General features: G+C 44.0%; 1 protein-coding gene across 23 annotated transcripts in view; it reads right to left on the bottom strand.

Annotated features, from left to right (window-relative positions):
• CELF2 (CUGBP Elav-like family member 2) overlaps positions 1 to 26,075 on the bottom strand; it is an 866,615-nt gene that overhangs the window by 62,101 nt on the left and 778,439 nt on the right. For 21 of the 23 annotated variants that reach the window (XM_073018718.1, XM_008002231.3, XM_008002236.3 and 18 more), the window contains 4 exons: positions 24,036 to 24,084; positions 15,458 to 15,592; positions 6,646 to 6,725; positions 2,411 to 2,569 (listed from right to left, as the gene is read on the bottom strand). In XM_073018718.1, the coding sequence (XP_072874819.1) occupies positions 2,411 to 2,569; positions 6,646 to 6,725; positions 15,458 to 15,592; positions 24,036 to 24,084 (423 nt within the window). The remainder of the gene's footprint in view (positions 1 to 2,410; positions 2,570 to 6,645; positions 6,726 to 15,457; positions 15,593 to 24,035; positions 24,085 to 26,075) is intronic. The other 2 variants (XM_037983464.2, XM_037983467.2) reach the window with 1 other exon arrangement.

The following is a 26,075-nucleotide window of genomic DNA, read 5'->3' as shown; positions in this document are numbered from 1 at the left end:
TCACAGGCTGTGGGCTGGTACCGGTACTCAGCCCAGGGGTTGGGGACCCTTGGCTGATTCAACTCAAGCCTCAGGTACAATGATATTATGGGACTTCATACTATCAGGTACTAAAACCAAGAAAAGTCTGTGTTGAGTCATTCCTCTCCATTCCTTGCCCACACACATACTCTCACACACACAGAAAGAGGAAGAGAGCGGGGAAGAGGGGGTGGGAAAAGCTAGGGACTGTCCATTGTAATAGTAAGGCCTTATTTTGGTTTCATCTGTTGGGTTTCTCATTCTCTTGCACTTATCAACTCCAACGTCTTCCTCATATTCGTTTTGAAAATTTTAAAAATTAAGCTAGCCTTGAAGATGTTTAGAGAAGTTAAAAACACTTACTGAGGTAAGTGGAAATACCTGGAGTGTCATTAAACCACCACCCAGGATTATTGCCATGGATAACCAACCTCTGGTGAGCCAGGGTCAGCATCTACCACTCAAGGTAGCTAAGGGCTCTTTGAGAGAAAGGGCTTTTCAGCTGAAAGGGAGTAGAACAAACATGGCCAAGAAAGAATCACCCATGGCAGAGGGAAACGTAGTGAGAGCTTCTAACAACATGTTTCTATAAATGAGGCTGAGATTTACTCTCCTTCACGTACACAAACAATTTGCAGATGTGGTCCCAGAAACATGTGCCAGAGATTTCTGTGAGCCGTGGGGGCACAGGGGATGTGCTAGAAGACAGAGTGGACATGTGTCTCAGTTTTCAGAAATGGTGGCTGGGGGAAGCCGGACTCTTAGAAAGTACAGGAAGGTGAATGAGCATGATGTCAGCCTCGGACAAAAATTCTGGTACACAGAATCGTCTGTGAGCATCTGAGCAGCATACATTTGTGGAAAACAAATGTCAAGCTAGACTCATTTCTTTTTTAAAAGCAATTTTTAGACTGGTAAGTCAGAAAAAAATGGCAGAGCAAATATAGATTTTAGCAAGACAGCTGACAAAATCTCTCATGGTATCTTCATGGACAAGGTAGAGAAATGGACAGAAAGTGATGGGAACTTGAGCCAACGCTTTTGCTAACAGCACAGAGGAAGACAGGAAAAGGATGCTTCTCATTCATTCATCAAATATGTACTGAAGAGTTATTATATACCAGACCCCACTGGGCACTGGGGGTGGGGCAGCTAAAAAGATGAAGGTGACCCACAGCAGCACCCAGAGTCCTCAAAGAGGCGGTATGGCCAGCCAGCGGGACACGCAGGGCTGAAGCCCCATCGGCCACTAGCAGCTGGTTGATTCTGGGTAGTGTCATGTAACGTCTTTGAGTCTCCCTTTCCTCATCTGTCCTACAAGCTGGATAATCTCACCTTCCAAGGTGGAATAGGGAGGATAATTTGATGCAATAGCACAACTTCTGCTACAAAGTAAAGCTAATGGGTGACAGGATCCCAAGAGGGATAGTTAAAATGTAAAATGACAGAATGAGGACCCAGTACATGTAGGGTACACACACACACACACACACACCCCTCTCTGAGGCTGGAATAAAAGGCCCAAACCCATAATATGAAATTATATTAATAAATGTGAGGTCCAACACTTATGTTCCAAAGCAGAAAAATGGGGTAGAAGAGCACAATTTAGCAGTAATTCAAATAGAAATAAAATCTTTGGAGTACTGGCTGCCTTCCAGCCCACATCTGCCATGGTTACTACAAATGCCGCTCTCAAGCTCCAGTCAGACACCCTCAAGTACAGACTAGGGGTTACTACTCTGTCCTGGTCAGATCTCGCTGTGGGGACTGTCTTAAATTCTGGTCACTGTGTTTCAATAAAGACACTGACAAAGTGAAACAGAGCATGAGTAAAACAACCAGAAAGCTCAAGTTCAGACACCATGAGATGTTAGGAATGGCTGAAAGAACTGGGTCTGTTGGGGCTTGAAATATAATAGAATTTTGTTGGTTTCAAATAGATGAAGTAAGAAACACTTGATTTCATCCACTCAGTTCCACTGCGAAAAGCCAGGATCGTGGAACGGAAGTTCTGGGAGATTTCACCTGATGTCCTGCTGCGGCAGACCCTGACCTGACAGGGATGAGCCCGCCAGCCCAGTGGCCTCCCTCTCGTGACATCATCAGCTGCATATCTTCTAACTCAGGGCGTTGGGGTACCTTTCAAACACGGGTTAGAAGTTTAACCTGTGGGACTTTGCTCAGCCTACATCAGGCAGGAATTCAAATAGTCCTGTTCTTAACAGAATCATTCTAACTTGGAAAAATATCCTGCATCAATGTTGATTTCAATAATTCCCTGAGATTGAAAATGTACTGAAAACGAATGCCTCAGCACAGGGAGGGGAAAAGTCAGTTTGCAGAGTTTCCGCGGGTGAGGACCACACTGGTATTGCCCAGCACTTACCGCCAGATACTGCGGGGTCAGTCCGCCCAGCCCCGTCAGGTTCCCCCAGGTGGCAGTGTTGAGCTGCTGCATCTGCTGAGCGAGCTGCTGCTGGAGGCGCCTTTGCTCTTTGTCCTTCTGAGTGTCAGCAAACTTCACCACGATAGGTGAAGAGCAGCCCTGTGGTCAGACACATTGGAAAGTGGAGAGGGGGTTACAGGCTGGCGGAATCCGCTCATGACACTCAGCACCGGAGCTACCTTTCTGCACTAGGCTGGAGCACATGGAATGGGCTGAAATGGTTTAAAATGGTTTGATATTCCTTCTTCTTCTCTGAACAGTACCATCAACAGAAAATTCCAGATACTGCCAGTGGTTTCTTTGGGGGATCTGGTGGTCGGTGAAGTCACTTGCTTTCTTGTTCTGATTAGTAACTGCCTCTCCTTCTCTCTTCCTGTGTCTTCCTTCAACCTTGCAGGACCTCCTTACCGACAACAGACCCTTCCAAGGTTCTGTAATTGAGCTTCACGGTTTGCTCGTCTTAAAGACAGACTTGGCTTTGTGTGTCTGACCGTGTCCACAGATGGATAGAGGACAAAAGGGACAATCTGTAATGGGAATGGCCACATCTCTCATTCATTTATCTTTTACTCTTTCCCACGTCTCTCATTCATTTATCTTTTACTCTTTCCCATTTTCAGTTATGTACCTGTGAACTTTGGGATTGTGAAAATCCTAGCGACCCAGCAATCATAGGGAAAAGGGCTTCATTTTAGTTATGTGGATGAGGGCAGGAGATATTCAGAGAACACAGGCATTCTCCAAAGTAACCGTTCACGTTTTCAGAGAGGCCTCTTCCCTCAGCACACCTGCTCTACCCTCTACCTGCCATCTCTGGAGCTGGTGCAAACCCAAAAAACAGAAGCACATTCTAGCCAAAGGAGATAGACCGTGAACAGCAGACGGAGGAGTCCACTTGGCTTCTTTCTCTAATGAACCTCACCATTCTAGCAGCTTCTTTCAGTTTTAATTTCCTTTAAAAGGCAAGGAGTAGGGGTAGTGAGAAAGAAATGGCCAAAGGTCACAGAATTCACTCCTGAGCTAGATAAAATCATCAGGGATAATAAGGGCCTAACACTCCAAGCACGAAGACCTCCTTTCCAAAGCACCTTTGCAACATTTGCCACTTGGTAAGTAACTCAGCAGAAGTCTCCACCTCCTTCCCCAGCCTCTTCTTCTCCTTTGTGTGGCTTGCCTACACATTTCATCACAATTAAAGCTGTTCAATTTTGCTGAGGTATAAAGAAGTAATTCTACCCAAGTGATTAAAATAAAAACTTTTATTGAAACTCAGCATGATAATAGACCTCTCTCTCTCTCTCTCTCTCCTCTCAGAAATGTTATATTCCTATTTAAATGAGATTCTCTGTTCCATTCCCTTTGGGTCATGTTGCTCTTTTCTGGAAAACAAATGCATTTATTTTTTTCCTTATCACCTTGAGTAGTTATTGGGGTGCAGTTCTGAATACATGAGGATATCATGTCTGTTAATAAAAAAAGTGAGAAAAATGAGATGAATATGTCAGTGTTAAACTTCCAGCCTATTGGTCTTCTGCTCTGGTAGGCCGAGTCATGGTACAGAATGTTAAATGTCAGTAAATTGCACAAAAATAGTATTTCCATCATTTAAAAAAAATTTGTAATTCATTTTTCTGTATCTGTTCCATGTTTCAGTACTTCACTTAAAAGAGAGCAACATACTTTGAAGATTACGTAGAGAGGGGGTTTTGCATGGAAAAGGGTTGTCACTGTTCCATCAAATTTGTTCCATAACAAATTATAGCATCTCTCCTAACAGAACATCTATTTTTTTCTTCCTTAAATAGTAAAAAATGATATAAAAGCAGAAAATTAGGCCAATGATTATAGCTTAAAAAATAATTTCTTAAACCATGAAACACGGGGCAGGGATAGAGTGAAGGCAAGTGGAGAAATAAAAGGCACGATATAAAATTAATTGTTTTTAAGACCTTGTTCTTTCAACATTCACGTCATTGTGAATTAGGTAATACATCTTGGTTAAAGACACATGCCAGAGTCCCGGAAATAATGTAATTAGCTAAAAAATAAACAACGTTAGTCAAACAATTATAATGTGACGGCATAATGTATAACCTCCTATTTAAATGCCAATTAAAAAAAACTAAACAAGACATTTAAGTGTCAGAGGGCCCCTCTGTATAAGCATGAATGTCTGGTTTTAAAAACAAGTACACCAAATTTGGTTTTTAAATAATAGAGATATTAATAATCAAGGATCAAGGGCTTAGGAATAAATATGCCCCAGTGGTCAAACCAACTCTTTCCATGATGGGAACCTACTGTTTCTCAGCCTGGTTCATGCCCAGTTCTGCTTTATGGTCCTGAGTCCTCCTCCTACAGGAACACAGGGTTACATGGTCTCCCGTGGGCTCTCCGTGGCTCTCTGAGCATTACTGGGGGGCTCCAAGGGAAGGGATGGGGATCGCAATGGTTCTAACGGAAACACTGAAGAATTGAGGTTCCAAATTATCTCAGGTGAGACCAATTTGGGTACAAATCACTAAATTACAAGAAATAAAAATAAGAATGAAACGCGTATATGGAAGATAAATACAAGTAAAGACTTTTTTTTTTTTTTTTTTTTGCTTCTAACAGCACTTTCATTTTAATCTTCAAACTGAATTGCAGATTAAAATGTGGCTGGAAATCAGGCTAATCCACAGGAATGGAGCAGCCGCGGTAACAGAAAGAGGGAAGCAAAACATCATCACATGTGTCACTGCGTGTCAGACCAGATTAGCCTCCTAGACATTCCAAATCCTGCTCATTATCTCCTATCATGCCCGATTTTCACCTGAGCTTGCCGTCAGGTAGGGGGTTGTGAGTGTCTTAAAAATGCATTGCACTGAAAGGAAAACACAGTGATTATATAAGATATGTTAGGAATATCAAAGTCAAGATCAATGTTCGAAAAAGACAATAGGCTTTGCAATGCTGGTATCACAAGTCAGAAAAGTACAGTAAACACTGAATGACAATGCCATGCACACTCCTTCCCCCCTCTGCACCCACCTTTCGATTCACTATAAAAGAGTTGCCACAAAACATGACGTATAATGATCACTTAGCTCCCAGCATGCTTTGGGAGAGGCAGCATTGCAAAAAAACAAACAAAAACAAACAAAAAATAAAACCCCAAGAAAATGGGGGGGGGGGGGAGAAACAGAAGCTCAATCAAGAAAAAAGTTTTTTGCATATTAAATAAAATTGAAAATATTCTTTTTTCAAAATGTGAAAACATGGCTTCAGATAACACCACAAGGCCACCTCCAGAAAAGATCACCCATACACAAATATACAGTATACATAATACAGCAGAACATGCACTCCCAAATGATTCTATCAGACAATACAGAAGAAGTAACGGCATATCACTCTTGGAATGCTTTTGTGCAAAATTCTGAAAGGCCATGACCCAAATCACAGACTACAAGTACAGAGCCATCTATCTAGGTTCGTAGGTGTACATCCACACCAGGGCATTTACCTTCTCCTACAGCCATGATCTCTCATTAGGAGACCACAATGGAGCCTTTATTATGTTTCTTGGTTATTGCTCTCTTTGTTTTTTTTTGTTTTTTTTTTTTTTTTTAGGAAGGAGACAAAGCCTATTTTCCAAATTTGCATTTTCAATGTTAAATGCAGTGGGATAAATATTAACTTTCTCCAACAATCTTGATGCAAAACCACAAGGCTGTTTGACTAGATGGAAGATAACTTGACCCTGTATAAAAGAACGAACCCTGGGACTTAGCACAGGGCAAGCAGTAATTTGGGGTGGGAGGCTGTTACTGTTTCATCCACACCGACCCTGGGGTGGGGAATGTATTTGATCCTTTAGGTCCGGAATGACACTTGGCTTCAAGTGCTCACAATTTTACATCGCAGGACCCGTGCCACTGCAATAAAAGGCTCAAAGAGATAACTGGAGAGCAAGTGGAAGGTTTTACTAAATGCATTTCAAGTCATTAGGGGAAAAATGCATAGAGAAAGAGAGAGAGAGGAGGAGAGAATGAGAATGAATGAATGAAAACTGAGATGGTGAAAGTTTACATCTGTGATTGTCATGTGAACAATCCACACAGGAGAGAATTGCTTTACCATTCCCCATCATTTGCACAAAGAAAACAAAGAAAGGGCAGATGATACAGTACCTCCATGGTCTGAGACTGATGCATGGCTTTGATTGCATTCTGTGCCATTGCCCTTGTAGAAAATGTGACAAACGCACAGCCTGTGGGAAACAAGGGGACAGGGAGCAGGAAAGACAAAAAACAACAAGACAAAAGGGTTGGACGCTTGTTAAACCAACACAGTCTACGAGAACTGCCACAAGACGACACTGTTCTCAGTAGTACATAAAAATAAAACAACTTCTCTCTTTGGTTTTATCTTATTTTGCTTTTTATTCACAGTGCTGACTTGCTAATCTGACCAAAGCAGAAAGATTTATTTATTTATTAGTTTATTTTTTAAATGGAAACTAGGGGAGGAAGTTGGGTACTGTTTTTAGCCACAGGGTTTGAAATCAGCAAGATCTAGTTTGCATTTTCTAAAATAAAAAGTTGCTATTTTCCATTTTCTCCTTGACTGGTGATCTTTACTGAGGGCATCCACACATGAAGGCTTTGTATTTCAAATTTTATCATTGATTTTTGAAGGGGCAAATAAGAAAATCCTCACACCAAGGGCAAATTAGCAAATAAATTTCAAGAGCTCAAAATGTCAGCAAACAAATGTATCTAAATCCCTTCCAGGTAGTTTAAAAAAAAAAAAAAAAAAAATATATATATATATATATGTATGTATAAATATAAATTGTTGCTATGCAAATACAAACATACCAAATCTGTTACAAACTATTTAGTAATTTTTAATTTTAATAAAAACAAATGCTCCATTACTCCGAGAATATTCAATACTGCTATAAAATGTAAAAAATGTGCATTGTCATTTATTTGCATAAAATCTTCAAGACTTTTGAGACTTGTCAATTTCTGAAACGTATCAAAGATTTGACCTTAAGTCTAATATACACTAGACAATGTACATTTCTCTGAATATCTGCCGGGAGATGAGTGAAACTTTCCATGCCTATTTTTTCTTGTGCTGTAAAAGAACTAGACTCTGTAGTGCCTGTTCCTGCTTCTTGTACCAGCCTTGGCTACCATGCAGGTCACTGCTTCAACTACATGGCTCATTGCCCTTTTCACTAATAAAAACACTGCCTTCTCAAATTTACATTTTATTCATCACGCACCCTTGGGCTTCTTAGAGAAAAAGACTGTGAAATTAATGCAGATTCAGGCTGATTTTATAATAAAACCACAGCACACTAAAAGGTTAGCTAAAGCAACAGACTTATTTCACTTATGATCTCTAATGACTTTAAAAGTGCATTGATTTTCAGCTTCTTCAGCCTTGCACAGTTTGAACTAAGGTATCAGAGAATAATTCAGTGTTCCACTCAATTTCCTCAAAACATTATTATTACTACTTAAAAGATTTCCAAATGAAGCAGATCTAAACACTGAGAGGCTGAAGTCTATTGTCATTTCAGAGTGAATGCATGAAAAGCAGAATTCTGGCATCAACAATGCGAGATTGTTGCCCCTGTGGCCAAGAAGCAAAATAGAACATTCTGCATTCAAACAACCAGCAGATTGTTTGGTTTATGTAAATCAATTTGTGAGCCATAAAATATGGTTTCTTCTTTTGCTCTGCACGAGTACCTGGTGAGATTATCAAGTCAATACTGTAGTGGCACCTTTTAATCAAACAGCAATAAGAGAAAGCAATGCCTGCCTGTTATCCCCAAAGCACAACGACATCCAGTCATGAAAATAAGTCAATGCATTTTTTTTTTTTTTTGCATCATGCTATAATTTTTAATACACAAAAACTCTGAGTACATGAGAAACTCATCTCACATTCGCCTCCTGGCTAAGCTGGCTTGAAGAAGCCGGAATGAAGTCCAGCTCACGGTGAATGCTGTGCTGTCTCGTGGTTCTCTGACAGCACGGCAGCAGATGAAGCTCACTATCTGAACACGCTAGCTGTACTAAGACTGACTGTAGCTTTTGTCATCAATAAAAGCAATTTAGTGGCCTTCTCTAAGGCAGCTAGATGATGTAAGTGTGGGACAGAGGACAGGACCTCCACTGGCTTCCATACTGATGCTGAGCTCTGAGATGATCCAAATTTACCATCTGTTTCCAAGTAACATCTCTTCGGAAGCATTTTCATCATCCCTGGCGTTATTAACAGAGGAAATAACACTAAGAGATTTTTATTTTTCCACTTCTTGTCTTGAAACTACAATGGAGGAAAAGGCAAATCATCCACTGGAGATAGATTTGAAACCAAGCGGAGGCTGGGCTAATTCTGCTTTTAATAGTCAGAAAGATTGCTGCATTCACTTCATTTGCTCTTATTATCCAGTACCATGTGCCAAGCTGACAGTTTCCAAATGGAGGGTAAAAATGTGTAAGAAACATGTAAAATGTCAACAAAAATCAATAAGGCACAGTTTATGCATTTGCCACAATTTCATATATGCAGAACTTTTTAAAGTAACTTAGTGAGAAAGATACAGCAATAATCAGGCCTCAGAGTATTACCAATAGAACAATACAATTCTGTTTCTATAAACTCAAATCATTGCCCTTTCCTCTAACAACCATGCAATTAAAAGCCTGACTGATGCTTCCAATTATACAATCCTTACCCCACCCAAAAAAATGGTCTGACACATCTGAGGACTTCTTTAACCTTTTAATTCTATTGGCAGTGGTGCAGTAAGAGAGAAGCGTCTCCTTAGGGGTTTCTGTCGAGTTCTGCATTGTGTGTTGTGTTCAATCACTTGAGAAAAAAATCACGGTGTCATTTATAAAGTGGGAGTGCCTGTTGAAAAATGTCACTCTGTGTCACTCTGGATGAAGTCAAGCAACTTCAGAGTCAACTATTTCTTGCAATGGTAGCTTGTTAACCATTGCCATTTCTCTAAAACAGGAGGTCACGGGAAGTCCTATGGATAGATTTTAGTTTTCAGTTCAACATCACTAAAAACACACAGGTGGCTTTAGGATTAGGCCTCCAGTGTATGGGTTTATACTAACACAGCATCACATAAGTCCCTACCATTAAGACTGGCTGCTGGCTTCTTCTCTCAAGCCAACCAGAAGGCTTTCGGTTGGACAGAAATAACTTGGGTTCTAACTATCCCCTTTCTACTAAAAATGAGCTTCTGGGTGCAGTGGTGTCCATTGGGTCTTTACAGGACAACTGCTCCGATCCTGTAGGATCAGCCCTTAACTCTTCTAGACTGTTCAATGTCAGTTCTCAACAATCAGCTCTCTGGCTACTGACCAAAATGGCGGAGAAACAAGGCTGGGGGAAAAATACACAGGTATCAAAATAATGAAGCCATACTTCTTTCTTTTTTTGGTGGGGAGGGAGTTTTGGTAAGACAACATGTATATTACTGTCTGAAAACCTCCACGTATATAGTAGCAAAAAAAAAAAAAAAAAATCCAACTGTAAATGTGGCCAACCTGCAATTTTACCTTTGCAATTATTTATTATCTCTACTTTCAGAATGTTAGGGGTTGCTAACAGAAATGAAAGGCGCTGCATTCCTCTCATTTCAGTGAGGTTACTTTCTTGCTGCTAAAACAGATAAATGATTGACTGGGGAAAGGTTTCTCAAAGTAATTTCCTCCTACAGACAAGATCTAAGGCAAGCACGTAGCCCTGTCACAGAGAGGATTTTGGAACACATCTATTACACTTGTCATTTCAATTGAAAGGATATCTTAACTCAGGTGTTCCACCTTTTTTTTCTCAGCTGCAAGAGAATTGAGAACTAGATGAATTCTTGCTCTGCACCAAAAAAAAAAAAAAAAAAAAAAAAAAGTACAGGCACTTTTAAAAGCATGAACCATGCCAGAGCCTTTTGCTTTTGTTACTTCTTTGAAAGAGGTGTAGCGCCCACTATACTTCAAGTGAAAGAAGTATAACTTAACTTGTGTAGGACGAAGGAGATTTTAACCTATGGAAAATTTCTTTAGAAGTCCCTAGTCAACCAAAGAAAGATCTTAATGCGGCCAATCTTCCTTGTATCGTTTTAGCAGTGGCAACATTAAACATACGCTATCAATATAATATTGGCGCCTAAGAATTAATACTCTGATGCGCCATCTCTGATGCTGGGTTACTTTAAAACTGGCACAGAGACATCACTCATTTATGGCATGTGAGGCTGGGTACAGACTAGGACCTACTTCATAGCTGGCAAAACCTCATCCCTGAGATAAGACAGGAAGTCTGTATTTGGAACAAGATGGCAAATGCAGTCAGGAGTCAAGGGGGCAAGTCGCCAAAGTTCCTACACATCTGAATGTTTAGGTACTGTGTGGGCAGAGCTAAAATGTGTGAAAACGGACTCATTTCTGTGTACATGGTGGTGGTGGTGGTTGTTTTGAGACAGCATCTCGCTGTGTTTGCCCAGGCGGGTCTTGAACTCCCAGGCTCAAGTGGTCCTCCTGCGTCAGCCTCCCAAGCACTGTGTACATGTTGTAATAGTCAAAAGCCCATCCCTGTATTCTGATCAGATATGACAAAAACAAATGAGGATTTAATAGCTAAATCCAGTCTGTACTTGCCAACATCCCTGAAAATATTGCCAATTCATTTGTCAAGGGTTTTGGCAGGGGAATGTTGGAACACCATAAACACAGCTGGAATATTCTTAAACAAGCAGAAAGTTACCTTAAATGGCAGTGAAGATTTGCCTACAGTTTGTGGGGGGTGGGGGGGAATGAAATAAACTCCTTTACTGTCTCTGGGTTACAGATATTCAACTGCCACAGTGCAGAAAACCCTGTATCTAAATAGCCCAGGCTGACTGTGGGATTGTGGGTAAGTGAGAGCGTGTGTATTTTAGGAAATCAGCATGCTAGGGTGATGCTGTCGCTTAACTACATTTGGCTTAGAAACTTCAGGCTCTGCTTCTGAGAGCAAACACCTCATTTGAATTGCCACACGTGGGCCCATGGCATCCTGCTCCTTTTCTCCATGAAGGCTCTACAGCAGGCCTGGAGAGGCTGAGCAGCCGCTGCAGAAGGTGCTGAGCATCCTAACGTTGCTTGAAAGCATCTCAGCATTTTCCAAGTTAGAGAGGATGGCAGAATGGGTTACTTCCCCAAAGGGAGAAACGCATACTGAGATACGGCCACGCTGCCTCGAGCCAGGAAGAGTCCTCGGATCTTTGAGAGGCTCCAGGTGCTTGGCAGGTGTTAGATGCTTTCCATGTGGACAGTTGTGACAACTTCTTGAGGGTATCTGCCCTGGAACACGGGCTGGGGCCGGTGAGTAAGATGGGATTTTAAAAATATATTTTTTTCTTGCCAAAAGGTAGATCACGACTTAAAAAAAAAAAAAAGGCAGTGATTCTAACCGGAAGTATAGCACGGCTTGATGGGCACAGCTGTGGGTCAGAGCAGTGTGCCCCTCTGACACGGCGGGGGTACTGGGTCAGCCAGCCTGGTGAAACCTCAGTGTAACGCCTTTTAGAGAGGACCTGAAACTACTGATGGGGTAGGAAGAAAAGATATCAGAAATCCGCAAGAGCCAGCTAGACTCGCTGCCTCCTTTGTCTTCATCCTCCTAGGTGAACTGGGCAAAAGCAGAAAAAGAAAAGTGAACCGCTCAGCTGCACCTCTCCTTCACCATGATCCAAGAGTTTGATTTTAAAGCTTTCTCACAGAAGAGGGTATACCCTGGTTTTGTGTTGGAAGGTACTGGGCAGAGCAGCCAAGCTTTGGTTTCACTTAATTTTTATTTATTTTTGAACAGCTGAGCCAGCAATAGACACTGAGAACAGAAATGCTGAATGCCCTTTATCTGCAGTGCCACTAATGGGAGACACTTATTCATATCTGATTGAAAACTGCAATTCTTTAATGAAAGCAAAATGGTAGCATGAAAGTGAATTGTGCTTTTAACAAATACACTGATTCAGGAGCAGGCCCCTGTAGCCAGGAGTCCCTGGGTCCTGCTAATTGAAAAACGTACTCCTGTCTGTCTTTAATTCTCAGAATAAATGGTTATGAGTTGTTGTTTTTGTTGTTGTTTTTTTTTTCTGCAATAGGGAATTCTCATCAGTTCACCAGAAATTACTTTTCTGCTGTTTAAAAAAAAAAAAAAAAAGATGGGGAGGGAAAAGTTTTCTCCTCTTTCCACTGAGCCAGCATTTGCATAAAATATTGATGAGAGCGCTCCCCGTCACCTGTTGCAGGAACAGGCTGCTTCTGGTGTCAAGTGCTGGTTAATCAACCGAATGGCAGATCAAATTAGCTAAGTTCTCTTGTTAAGTACTGTGTGTCCTGCTCTTTCCCATGGAGGTTCTGGCTGCTTTAAAACCTGATCTGCAGAAATAACTGATGTATGCTCAAGGAGCTCTGAACGCTGCAGGCGGCAATGCTGTTCATTACCGTCCCCAGTGGACAGACCGAGAAAGTGCGCCAGAGTCACTGCCTAGATCAGCCAGGCCAGCAGAGGGGGAGCAGAAATCAAGCACACATACTGCTCACCCCGGGGTCTCTCCACTAACCCATGCAGATGGTATGCTCAGGCGAAAAGCCACCACACCAGTAATGAATGACCCCCTGCAAGAGAAGCAGGGCAGGTATATTTACCGCTGTCATTTACAAATGGGGAAACCTCAGGACAGAGGTAAGAAAATAAAATGACTAAAGTTCTATTTCATTTCAGGAGAAGTTGTGGGATTGGAACTTGGGGTCATTGGCCCCTAAGCCATTATATATTTCATTGTGATTAATTTGTGCCATGTCTCCCTATCTTGGAGAATGAAAATTCCAATGGTAACACTGAAGTGTGACTGAGAATAACAACAGGAGATAATAGGGATTCTAATGACTAAATTGGCACCAGAAAAGGAATTACAAAAATATGATCACATCTTTCTACATATTTCTTAATTTAGCCACACTGTCTTTTCCCACGGTATTCTATCTCCTGGTTTGTCTGCTTAAGTGGAGATACATATGATGAAGAATTGGACCACCAGGTGTGATCAGAAGGTTGGCTGGTTTGAGCCCCTAGGAGGACATGCTAGTATCCCTTCGCTGGTGAGGCTGTTTAGGAGCCAGAGGTGATGCGGTCTATCACAGCGATGGATGGCTTTGCTTGCCCCTGACGATGGCACAGGTGAAAAGCTGCAGAGGCGCCCCGGATACTGGATCTGCTATTCCAGGATCATACTCAATACAAGGACTAGTTCAGCTTTTAGAGAATCACATCTTCTAAGTGAGTGTTACATAACAAAATTTCAGAATTGTTAGAGAATGCATAAACTGTGATTTCCATGCCACCTTTTTTTTTTTTTTTTTAAACCACCTTCAGAAGAAAACACATGAATCAAAAGCTTGGCGTGGTTCCACCTCCTCCTAGTTTTCCTGTAGACTACCTCCATACTGGCGCTCTGGAGGCGGCTGTAGGTGGGAACATTTGTTCTGTCGGTCTTCCATTCTACCAGCTGACATCATTAAGCTTTATGTCTAAAAATCAAAAGAGCAAATGTTCTTCCTCACGTGGTGCTGAAGTCAGGTTAAACTAGTGAGAAGGGTGAAGAGTAGTGCTTTCGTCCTCATGAGCCAATCTTTTCTTTCAACATGGGGTTTGGGGTGCCAGTGCTGGCCCAGAGCCAGAGATTGAGAATGAAATCAAGTTCCTCATTTGCCCCACAGAAACTGCACTGGTAACTTCAGTAATGAGAGAATGAAAACCTCTCCATGTTGCTAAAAATACGGATTTCTTGTAAGAAGTGAAAAACAGGCTGGGCGCGGTGGCTCATGCCTGTAATCCCAGCACTTTGGGAGGCCGAGGCGGGTGGATCACGAGGTCAGGAGATGGAGACCATCCTGGCCAACGTGGTGAAACCCCGTGTCTACTAAAATACAAAAATTAGCCTGGCGTGGTGGCGTGTGCCTGTCGTCCCAGCTCCTTGGGAGGCTGAGGCAGGGAAATAGCTCGAACCCGGAAGGCGGAGGCTGCAGTGAGCTGAGATTGCGCCACTGCACTCTGGCCTGGCGACAGAGCAAAAAGAAGTGAAAAACATATTGTATATATACATTTCCACCTCGGACTGATTCAGGGAACTGCAGTGATGAACGTCAACCTCCAGCATCAGCCTTTATGAGTGTTTTCAGGAAGGAGGTGTGCAGCATTGTCAAGGGAGAGGCAAACAGGGAAGACAACAGTGATTTCCAACTATTTGGTAAATACCGGCTTATCGTCAAGGCTCTGAGCTACAGCTTTTGTTTCTATCACAGTGGCAAAGAAGAGCCTACAATCTTCTTCAGGGTAAAGTCACTTTTCTGTCACTTAAAGAGTTCCCCTGGCTCAGGACTCCAGGAGTTCTATTCTTTGAAATAAAACTCTAATACCCCAAGACAGGCCCAGTTACCCTATGTCCCTATCTGCTCTGCACTACATGTGAATGCTGACACGCTTTTTTCCTGGTTTGTGTCACTGTACTCTTAACATGCTCTTAACATTTCTTTCAGGCACAGGCAGGAAGCCCGAGGACTAAGAGGAACACAACAAATATCTTTTCTCATTTTCTACCTCTCCTTCTTGCACCTCCCCCCACCAAATCCACTTTGGTTTGAGATTGAAAAGGATGCCTAGCAGTAGGGCGGCCTGTTGGCTGCACACCTGACAGTGATAACTTGAGCTAATATGGTGGCACCAAGGCCTTCTGAATGGGAGAAATCAAAGGTGATCATTTCAGCTATGGTGAAAAGTTCAGGTTGGATAACTTTATCACACGGGATGTATTACAGGGTGACCTCTTGCCGTGTGCGGTGCCTACATCTGTCTCGACTGTGACACAGAGCTCCAATTAGCACTGAAGGGGAGAGGCTTTCCAGACAGCACACTCACCTCGACTCAGCCCATCAGGTCCCCGGAGGATCCGGCATTCTTCTATCTGGCCAAATGGAGAGAACATCACCCTGATGTCGTTTTCATTACATTTCTTCGAAACCATTCCTATGAACAATTTTCTATCTTCCACAGCTAGGAGATAAAAGTAAGGAATGAGCAAAGGCCATGTCATCTTTTTTTCTTGTAATCAATGCTTCATTACCCCATCAGACCGGGCCCCAGCCATGTGAGACCAGGCACGTGTCCCAAGGCAAACTCTGCAGATGTCCAGCCGTCCTCCTCCCTCCATGTGCCCACCCTGCCGCTCCCTCCCACCTGGCGCTTCCTGAACCCATTCCCCCGTGCGCTTGTGCTTACTAACAAAATGTTTTAGTATGACATGGAATACTGTTAAGTTATTTTCTCCTATTCAGAAATTAACGGTAATGTGCTAAAATTCCAAAGTACTTGTATAACTGTTCAACACTACCATTCCCTGGGGATACTTTTGGATACAGATTTCATTCTGGGTTTTTTGTAGATGTTCTTCTAACCTGAATGACAGGGACAGAGAAAGGTCAGGAGAGGAAAGACAACAGGGGCAGCTGGAGCGAAACAGCGCCTGAAACTTGGCACAAAGCATTCGAGGAAAGAAAACATTTTTCTGTTTCAAAAAGCTGCATCCCTGCTGATCTAGACAAGAATAAGAGATCAGAGATTCTCACAGCTCTGGGGAGCTAGCTAGGAAAGTACCTCCTTCCCGCAACATTGGTGATGCAGTGCCAACCAGGTCCCGCACCTAGTTCTAAGCAGCCAGCTTAGTTACGGCTCAACAGGAAGCCGATTCTAGAGAGGAGAACGGCGCTGCTGCTGCTGGAGAAACACCTTGGACAGTCCCGAGCTTCCAGCCTTTCACAAATGATCAAGAAGGAAACAGTACTGCGCTAACCACCGGAAGGCAAGATTCTCGGGGAATGAAAGTGCATTTGGGGATCATGAGGATGACACGCAGATCCTAACCCGGGCACCTGACGGTGGGGAAGACAAGACACCTTGTACCTCACGGGACCCGGGAGATTTTCCTCGAAATCTCCATGCTTGTGCTCAGGACATGTGAACTACTTTCAGCCTGAAAGGCGAGGTTAAAACTGATTTCAAGACAGCATTTGGAGTCCTTTTTAGGAGAGGGGCCTTTTTTTTTTTTTTTAAAGGACATCACAGACACCCATGGGGAAAAGTCCTGCTTCTTTTCCATTGTTTCATTTCAATCTATTTCTTAGGGGAAAAAAAAAAAAATCTAGCCAGCTGCAACCAGACTGAAGGATGTCCTGGCCTAGAGGAGGGCTCTGCCTTAAGTCAGTTGTGCATAAACGTTTCTTTTGAATCTGCATTATCATTTTGTCATTCCTATTTAATTGGCTTTTATTTCTCTTTTATGCCTCCCCCGGACAGGAAGTGTCTCATTTTCATTTAACCAATGAGCAGTTATCCCAGACTTACTGGAGCCAGTTCCTTCTGGATGCTAAAGCACGTATCTATGCTGCAAAGGGGCTGGGGCAGGTGTACTGGTAACAGGTGGGTTCCTCTACTGCAGTGCTGCTGACACAGTGTGGCTGCTGAGCACTTAAAGGGACTTGTGTGATTGAGGAAGTGCTTTTCTAAAACGTACTTTTAATTAAAGAGCCACACATGATTGCTCCATGGGCCAGCACAGCCCTCAAGGGCCTAGAGGAGACAGCTAAAGGCTCCTCTTCATAGAATCCCAGAGCAGAAGGAAGAGACCTAAGGGAGCTTCTGTCTATCTCCAAAAGATCTCCCAAGGTCCAGTGTGGGAGCGACCAGCCTGGCCCACAGCCTGGAGTCCCCCTCCCAGCCCAGGATTCCTTCCCCTGCTGTGTCTCCTCCAAGTCCAGAGGAGGAGAGGAGGCTTGAAGGGGTGAACAGTGGCCGTGATTAGGTGATCAAGGTTCTAGGTCCAGTGCTGCCATTAGTTTGATATGTGTCCTTGGAAAACAGGCTGACCTCTGAGGACCTCCTGTTTTGTCATATGTGGAATGAAGGCTTAAACTCTCCTCTCTCCCAGAAATGGAGAGAAGGCGGCCCGTGTCATACTTGGGCTGACTGGGGTTCCTGAGGTGGGGACGGTGAGTGGGGGGTCAGAATCCCTTCCACCCAGCTCTCTCCCCACTGACAGCTCCTGCAACACCTCAGAAACTCTAGTGTACCAAGGAATACAAGCTGAAAAGCACAATTCCATGATACTTGTAAACTATGAATTGTGCACCCAAGTGTTTGAGAAAGGCTCGCTGGGGGATGTGGAATTCAAGCTGGACGAAGGGTCTGGAGAGACCGGAGGTGGGAGAGAACGAGGTCCTAACCAGGCAAAGTGTGGAGTGTGGAGTAGTAGGGACCTGGTTTGGGTGGATGGAGGACAGCAGCCTGACCTCAGGATGGCACGTCCCATCTTCAGCCTCATGTGCAGAGAAGGAGCTCAGCGAGGAAAGCATTCGCTGGCCTGAGCCACTGCTTGTGTTCAGACTCAGAGGAGACACGGGCAGCAGGCACCCCAGGATCTAATTCCTGGAAGGGAGACCGCTGAGGACCTGACCTCCTGTACGCCAATGGAAAACTTCCAATTCAAGTTCTTTTTCCTCCCTTCAGAGAAGGCGAAGTAGCACGGATCCGCTGTGAACTGGTGAAGCCTGGTCAGTCATGGGCAGCACAGGCCCAACAACGAGGCCAGAGAGACACCAGATACCCTGGGCAAGGAGCTCACCTGCAGGCTGTCTACACCACCTGCTGCAGGCTGTCTACACTGACTGTGCTAACGTGAGGATTCTGGTGGCGGAGGCCCTGTGGAAATGTGGCATTCCCGTGAATGCAAAGGGGAGAGATGGGTCAGGAAGGGGACAGATGAGATGGAAAGGGGGTAGAATAGGGAGAAAAATCACCAGGACTCCTTCCCTCTCATCTCCGAGACTCCTACCCCCAGCAAACTATGGCTGGCATTTTTGTGAGTAAAAATAAAATTCCTGTTATGTTTCTTTTTACCCTGAACAATCTGGTTTTAGTTCTTCTAAACAAAAGCAAATGAAAAATTCCCACCAAGTCCTTGGTTTCACGGGTAAACCAATAATTATGGTATTTAGCTACAACAATTTGTAGGTTTTGAGCTTCAGGGGGATGCCACAGTAAATTAAACACGCAGCTCCTGGGTAAGCTTAAAAATGATTTTTTTCCTAAGACGAATATGAAGAAAATGGAAACTACTCATGAAGAAATGCTGACTTCCTAGCCATCACTCAGGGTCAACTCGGCCAGGCAGCAAGAAGGAAGATAATTCCCACTTCTAAAAATATCAAGTATTAGCCAAGAAAAAAAATGGAAACCTCCGTCACCATGTTATCAAAACGTTAACTTCCATCTGTGTGCGTGGTGTGTGGGTGCGCTTGTGCGTGTGCACAGAAGTGCTGGGCTTTGGGAATCTCTTACCAGCCAGTGTTGCTCCGTGATTTCAACAGTTGGGCTGTGTTTGCTTTAAAGGCAAAATGGGGAATAGTGAGCATGCCCAGCTTTCTTCTGAGTTTTTTTTTTTTTTTTGGTTTTCCAGGGACAAGTTAGTCATACAATTCACCCCCCAAATTCCCATTCTGAGGGTCCCTAACAGCTCTGTAAACATTCTACAAGAACACAGTTATTTTGAGTTCACTTAACTTTTTTATCAACTTTTGATGACCATCTTGGTGAGTTTTTCCTGAGTATCCATGGGCACTAAGTATCTCACTTATTTTTTCAACCTACAGGAAAGTCAGTTGTTTAAATGAAATGTACTGTGTTCACAGTATTCTGCTAGGTGCTTTAAGGAATTAAAAAAACAAAAACAAAACATAAACACTTAAAAAGGTCCCTGCCCTCTAGGGGCAAAGTCACTTTCCATGACACTGAATAAATGCAGGGAAATGCTTTTACACATGAAGTGCTGGACAGGTGGGGTCCCCCCCACCCGATTAGTAACGATGACCACAGAATCAAAAGGGGTTCCACACCAGCAGCCATTTGAAGTCTACCTTCCATGATACGATGAGAATGGGTTAGTACTTTAAATACACAGGGTGACTTTTTTAAGTTAGGGGAATAGAAACTTCATTAAAAAAAAAAAATCCCTAATTGTAAGTCTGTGCTAACACCCGGGTGTACAATCTGTCAAAGTCGCACCTGGATTTGGGGCTGCCTGAATTAATTAACAACTTTTCAATGTGTTAGTGCTAACATATGGCATTTAATTACTGCCTCCAAATCTGTGAGTCTCTCCACTTTGAATTTCAAAATTATTTCTTCATCTTCCAGTGAATCAGAAAGTGACTGGATGGAGCCACTCCACGATCCCTATTTTTAATGGAGGCTTTGCAGGTCTGCACCCTCTGCTGACAATATTTAGTTATCTTGACTCCTGCTAGCTCTGAACTTGACACATGGACACTGGAGGTTTTGGAGGCCTTGAGAGACACACACAGCAGGCTTAAGTGACACTTCTGGGTTCTAGGCATTAAGGACCCCCAGCAAATTGTGAGGTTGGAGGGTAAAAGCGGGATGGACGGATTTACGCTCTGTATATAAAGACAACAAACAACTCCCCTTGCGGCAAGAGGCAAAGACATCAGAGTGAGCACAGCTCCAGCCTCTGAGACCCACAACCAGAACGAAAGCAGCTTCTGTCTGTATCACTCACTGCCAGCCTAACTTCAGCAACTGCTTGTGACTTTCAGTACTGCACAGCTGGTACCTCGTTGGGCACAGCAACAGAGGAGCAAAAGCTGGATGGCACAGAGAGTGAAAGAGAGTAAGTACGTTTCTGCTTGTTTATGATGGTGCGTGCAATCCACACCTCCTCAAATACCCCGCCTGTCCCACCATTCGACTTTCTGCAACGGAAAAATAACAAAAAAGGCGGATTCTGTTGAAAGGTGGGTGGTTTCCTCAGTGTGCTCCTCTTAGCAGCCCCAGGAGTTTTTGCTTCTCCAGAGTGGGATGATTTTCCTTCTGGACAACCTGGCCCTGTGGGAGCACGTGGACAGGAAACACAATGCCGCGAGCTTCCATCAGTGTGCCAGAGGCTGCAGCTTACATCAGAGCCAACTAAAGGGCAGGTTATAAGAAGCCATGGAGACTCAGGAAGTCTGCTCAGTGAAATCCCAAAGTGCGGGGCTGATCTGAGCGCAACCTAACGTTTCGGGGCTCACCCTAGAGGTTTCCTCTCTCAGAATCGCTCGATGGACAAAAGCTGCCAAGGGTGACTGCTTTTCTGGAGTTCACCTGTCCATCACGAATTAATCCATGATTAGCAGCTCCTTCTTGCTCAGCAAATACAAAGTTTTAGAAATCTGAACACAGTGATAATGAAGACAGTAAGTGTCTAACTGTGATGAGTCCTTTGTGCTATCCATAAATGCCAGCAAACTCAATAAAAGTGCAATTAGAGCTCGTTTTACTTCTTTCAAAACTATAGGAGCTATTTAGAGCAACTGAGCCAAAGAAATCTTTGTGCTCTTTGAGCTTTAGAAGCTATGCTTACCTGTCAAAAATGCCATGTGGAATGAGAAAAGGCTTGCAGCTTTTATCACTCGCTTTAGACAACTACATATTCCTCCTGATTCCTCAATCAGGTCCAAAGAGAACCTTGAAACTGTTCATGTCTGTGCAAGGTGAGGTTCCATTTGGGCCTCTAGAAAGAAAAGCCCTTTAAAAGCAGCCTTCAGCACATTTATATTTTTGGACTTTTCTTACTGAAAATTCAGAAAATGAAGGTCAATCCACAAAGCAAAGGGAGAACTGGCTCAACCAGAAGGCTTGGGGGTTTTCATTTGTACATACAGAGCTATGCTTCGGTATGAACAGCCCAGGCCTGGACAGGCCAGCCTCTGCCACTCAGAATGCACTGAAAAGGCTGCCTCAGTGAGTGGAATCACAGTGTTAACTTAGCAGAACTTAGCACACTGGATACTTACTATGTGCCGGGTGCTATGCTGAGCTATTTACAGATGTTAACTTACGTAAACCTCAAATAACCTTGTAAGACGGGCCTTACAACAAGTGTTCAGATGACACCACTGTAGCCCCCTCTCACAGCTGAAGAGACACGGATGCTGACTACGGTTAAATAACTTGCCCGAGGACAAAACCAACAAGCATGGAGTCAGGGGTCAAATCCAGGCTTCTCCAAACAGTTCGTAACCGCTACCCCAGGCTGCTGCTTGAAAAACAGCATTTTCACATAACCGTCTCATCCTAAAATAACGGTGCCCGGTCCTCCTTGGCTTCTGTGATCATGCAACACTGGGTGTGCCCGTGACAGTTTTGTTATGTGCTGTGATTCTAGACCCAAAGCAAACATGATTCTCAGGGACCAGGGTGGACACTGGACAGAAAGAACAACAAAACACTCTGCAAACTCCTGGCAGCTGCCTGTAGAAAGGGTTCTCTGAGGCAGATGAATACCTGCACAGCAGAAAACGCAAAAGAAAAATATCCCTTTGTGTTTCAGGACCGGGATTTTTCAGGTCCAATGTTTTCAGTTCAGCTCTCTAATTTGTCAAGTTTCTTATAACTACAACCAAAGGTTCAGAAGTGAGACAAAACCTTTTCCACAGACTTTCACTCCACGGTCCTTGTCCTGACACCGTTTAGAGTATTATAGAGCCAAAGGCAGGGAACATTTCTCGGTGGCCACACACTCTGAGATGACCTGTGCCAACAGGATTCACCCCAAAATACAAGGGTCATGCCTCCTCTCTCCCACCAAGGAAGTCAGACTGCAAGCACATGCCTCCGAAGCACAAGGGCTGAAAGGAGCCCGCCCGGGTGAAGCAGTCGTCTTCCCAGGCCGGCACGCTCCGTGGAGAGCCTGCAGAGGCCAGGAGACCACCTCTGAGTGTAAACAGGAATCAACATTTCATAGGAGCATTCAATCATTACAGAGACTGTTACAGATATCTTTGGAGTCTTGGGCTGGGGGGAAGCCAACTTAGGTGAGACAATTACCATTAATTCCATTTTTACAAATGTGGAGATTCAGGTTCAGTGTTTCAGTGACTTCTGGATACTAAAATCAGTAGACTGAATGTTAGTTCTACAAGATCTGAGACACAGTCTCCTGGGGGCTTTCATTCTTCATTTTCCTATTCAGTGCTGCAGCTCCAGCCCCTAGCAACGTGCCTGGCACACGGTAACTGATGAATGAGCAACTGGTGGCTGCAGGAGCAGCACAGCTCACTCAAGGGGCCACAGAGCAGCAGCGGATTTGACAACTTCTGGTGCTAAGTGTCATGTTTGTGATAAAGCAGTAGAGAAAAGAAAGAATTAACCCTAAGTAAAGTGCAGGGCTGAGGAGACGACAGTGGTTAAAGCACCGAAGTCCCCTCCTAGAGAGAGAAAAGCTATTTTTAAATTTTCTTTATTTATATATCTATGTTGCCTAGGCTGGCCTTGAACTCCTGGGCTCAAGGGATCCTCCTGCCTCGGCCTCCTGAGCAGCTTCGACTACAGGTGTGGGCCACTGCATTCTGCTGAGAGCTGAGAGAAGAAAGCTCCGACAAGCCGGGTGCTGGCAGCACCATGCTGTGACTTGGAATTTTCTTCAAAACTTTCTAGTCTGTGGAGAAGCCAGAAAATGGAATGCACTACAATTAGCAAAAAATACCTTGTGGAGAGATTTAGAACCCAATCATAATTTCCATTTGCAGATATGCAGATCTCTAAGTGCATGGCTTCTGCCCTGATTACTAATTAATGAGGTGCAAAACTGCCTGTTGGAAGGAAACAGTGCTGATTATGTCAGTCTTATGGGACAGAGCCGCTCTCCAGTCTAGGATGGTAGAAGATTCTTTTAACATACATTTCAGTAAATTAAAAGAACAAAACAGGGACAGAAGGTTCGTAGAAATGAAACAAAAACTTAAAGAGGGAAATGTGGCTATCAGCTCTCTCGTGTCTCAAAGAGGCAAAACCCAATTATTTATGGACCTCATCAAATGCAGATTTTTGCACCAAGTGTACGTTGATTTAATCAGCAGACTGAACTCTGAATTCGGATGCAAACGCATCAGTGCAATTTAGAGAAGAGTACAATAAGGCAGTCTCCAAGTCCAAAAAACACATGCAAAAGGTGAACAAACAAAAACCAGCCCCACTCCCCACCCACAGAAAGATAGCCTAATTCTTCATGGGCAACTCCCTTCCTGCAGATATCCTCTGGATCTCCATGAGATGTCCCTGTATTGCTTTGTTGGAGGAGACAGGAGCCAAATGCTACAGGGTCCCTATACAGGGCAAGTCCCAAACAGAAGGACACAGAAAGCCACTGCTTGTAACATACATCTTTACGCCAGAGATCAACGGGACAGGAGAGAGGAGAGAGGAGAGAGGAGAGTGGAGTGGAGAGTGCATTCCTTCAGACATCCAGGTCACAGAGAAGGTTCCTGGCGCAGCGCCCTCTGCCTTCTAGAGAGAAAAGCAGCCAGGCCAGCTTCTCCCGCCCCCAACTGACTTTGTAATTTAAAGCAGCAGATATTATTAAACAAGACAGTTGGTTACCACCTACCGTTTGACTTTTCACTATCTGCAGGTTTCATCTGAATGGGATGATGCATCTAAAAACACAAAAGTGAAAAAGTAAAGGCAGATTGAACAACTGTAAAAATACAGAAATCTGAAGCAATTCGATTACTGATACTGTTTTAAGGGCACATAAGTAATAACAAGACTTCTCCCAGGTAATATTAACTATGTTAAAAAGCAAGCCTGTGTTTTCTGTTCAGGAATCAAACCCTTTTAAGTCATGGGACCCTGTAACACAGAACATATTTAAAAGCTTGGGCTCTGCTGTCAGACCTCAGTTTGAAACCTAGTTCTGCCACTCAATATGGTTTCTGCCTCTATGTTATAGGCAATTCTGCTTCTGCTGTTTATTACAGCTATGCAGTCTCAAGCAAGTGTCTTAACTTCTCTGAGCTTCGGTCTCCTCATCTGTGAGATGGAGATAACACCTGAATTGTAAGGCTGTCAGAATTAAACGAGAAAATACATGTAAAGTGCTTCATAAGTACAGGCTAAGACATGTTGAAAATAACTTAGCTATTGTTATTGTATCATTATAAAGATTATTATAAAATTAAATCATGCAGGATTTTCTGGCCAGCCTATGTTTGTCACATAGGTTTTTCTTAGGTCTCATGAGTAATTTGAAGATCTAGCAGTTGACTGACTTCGGTGCCAGTGTATAATTTTTATTAAATGCTAATACAAATACAGAATAGGAACACAGAACCTCTGAAGAATGGAATGATGGAAGGAAGGATGGAGAGGAGGAGGGCGGAAGGGAGGGTGACGCGCACCTTCCCATCATGTCCAGTATATGACCGGAGTGGAAAGGACCTGAGAGAGCGGGGCCGAGGTCCTGAGCTACAGCAGACCCAGGGGCCCCATGGCTCTTCATAAAGTGCCCATCACACCCGGTGCCCCGTCTGCAGAGCGTGCTCCAAGCACAGAATGCCGCCACCATTTCCAATTAGAATCCATTCCTCAGACCACCTCCAAAGGTCCTCCTGCTTTACATTTCATTGCACTCCAAGGAACACAGAAGCCACAGGGTGGATTGAATCACTGGCTGTGCAAATGCTTTTATTATAACGGGTCCCATTCTCTCTGAACCTTTCATTTCCCCAGTGGACTTGCATCGCTTGCAAGCCACAGCTCTGGGTTTTATCTAATTTAAATGAAAGGGAAATGGCACTTGGCTCTGCTACTTTCATCATGGGAAATTATTATCAGGCAGTCAGGATCACGTGCACCTAATGCCGGCCCGGGTCTTCAGAACAGAGGAGGAGGGAGAAGAAAGAGGCTAAGGGAGCTGCCTCTTCAAAAGCAGGACAAGTCACCTGTGGAAAGCCATGAGTTGGGCTGAGGAATGTGACCTCTATCCTACAGTATTGGAGAGAAGGACCAGTAACATGCCAGGGGGAGATGGGCAGAGCCTTTGAGCAAGCGATCCTCCCAGCATGCATCTGTCTGGTTGTCCAACAAGTATGGAGCAAACAGCTACCGTTTGTCAGGCTCTAGGCCAAAAACCGGGAACAAAGGCTAGTGAAGAAGGTCCTCCCTTCAGGTGCTCAGTGTGGCGGGGGTGGGACGGCGGGGGTGGGACGGCGGGCGGAGAATGGCAGGGGTGGGATGGTGGGAGAGATGCTGAGCCCTCAGCCTGGCAGGCGCGTGGGGAGAGGCAGGACAGAGCCCACAGGAGTCCAGGGATGTGGGACTTAATCCTGCCTGGTGAGGAAAGCCAAGGCGGCATCTGGGCTGAGTCCTTGGACGTGCCAGCAGCGAAAGGGGACCGCCATGTGAAACCCATGGGCCCTGCAGTGACCCAGTAAGTGGGAGGGTGACAGTTCCCTCTCACAGGGAGCTCCCAGTGTGAGTATGGAGGACCATGGGAAGGGCTGTAAAGGAGGGCAACACCCAGCTCTCAGAGGGTCTTGCAAGCTAAGGAACTGAAAGTATGTGGTCAGGTACAGAAGAAGTAACAAAGGCAACAAGATCGAAATTCTAGAAAAGCCATTTTGGCTGCAGTGTGGAGGATGGATTA

Source organism: Chlorocebus sabaeus, chromosome 9 (assembly GCF_047675955.1).
Source record: "Chlorocebus sabaeus isolate Y175 chromosome 9, mChlSab1.0.hap1, whole genome shotgun sequence".
Classification (NCBI taxonomy): domain Eukaryota; kingdom Metazoa; phylum Chordata; class Mammalia; order Primates; family Cercopithecidae; genus Chlorocebus; species Chlorocebus sabaeus.
Note: the sequence above shows the minus strand (reverse complement) of the source record. Positions and strands in the feature narration are given on the sequence as shown.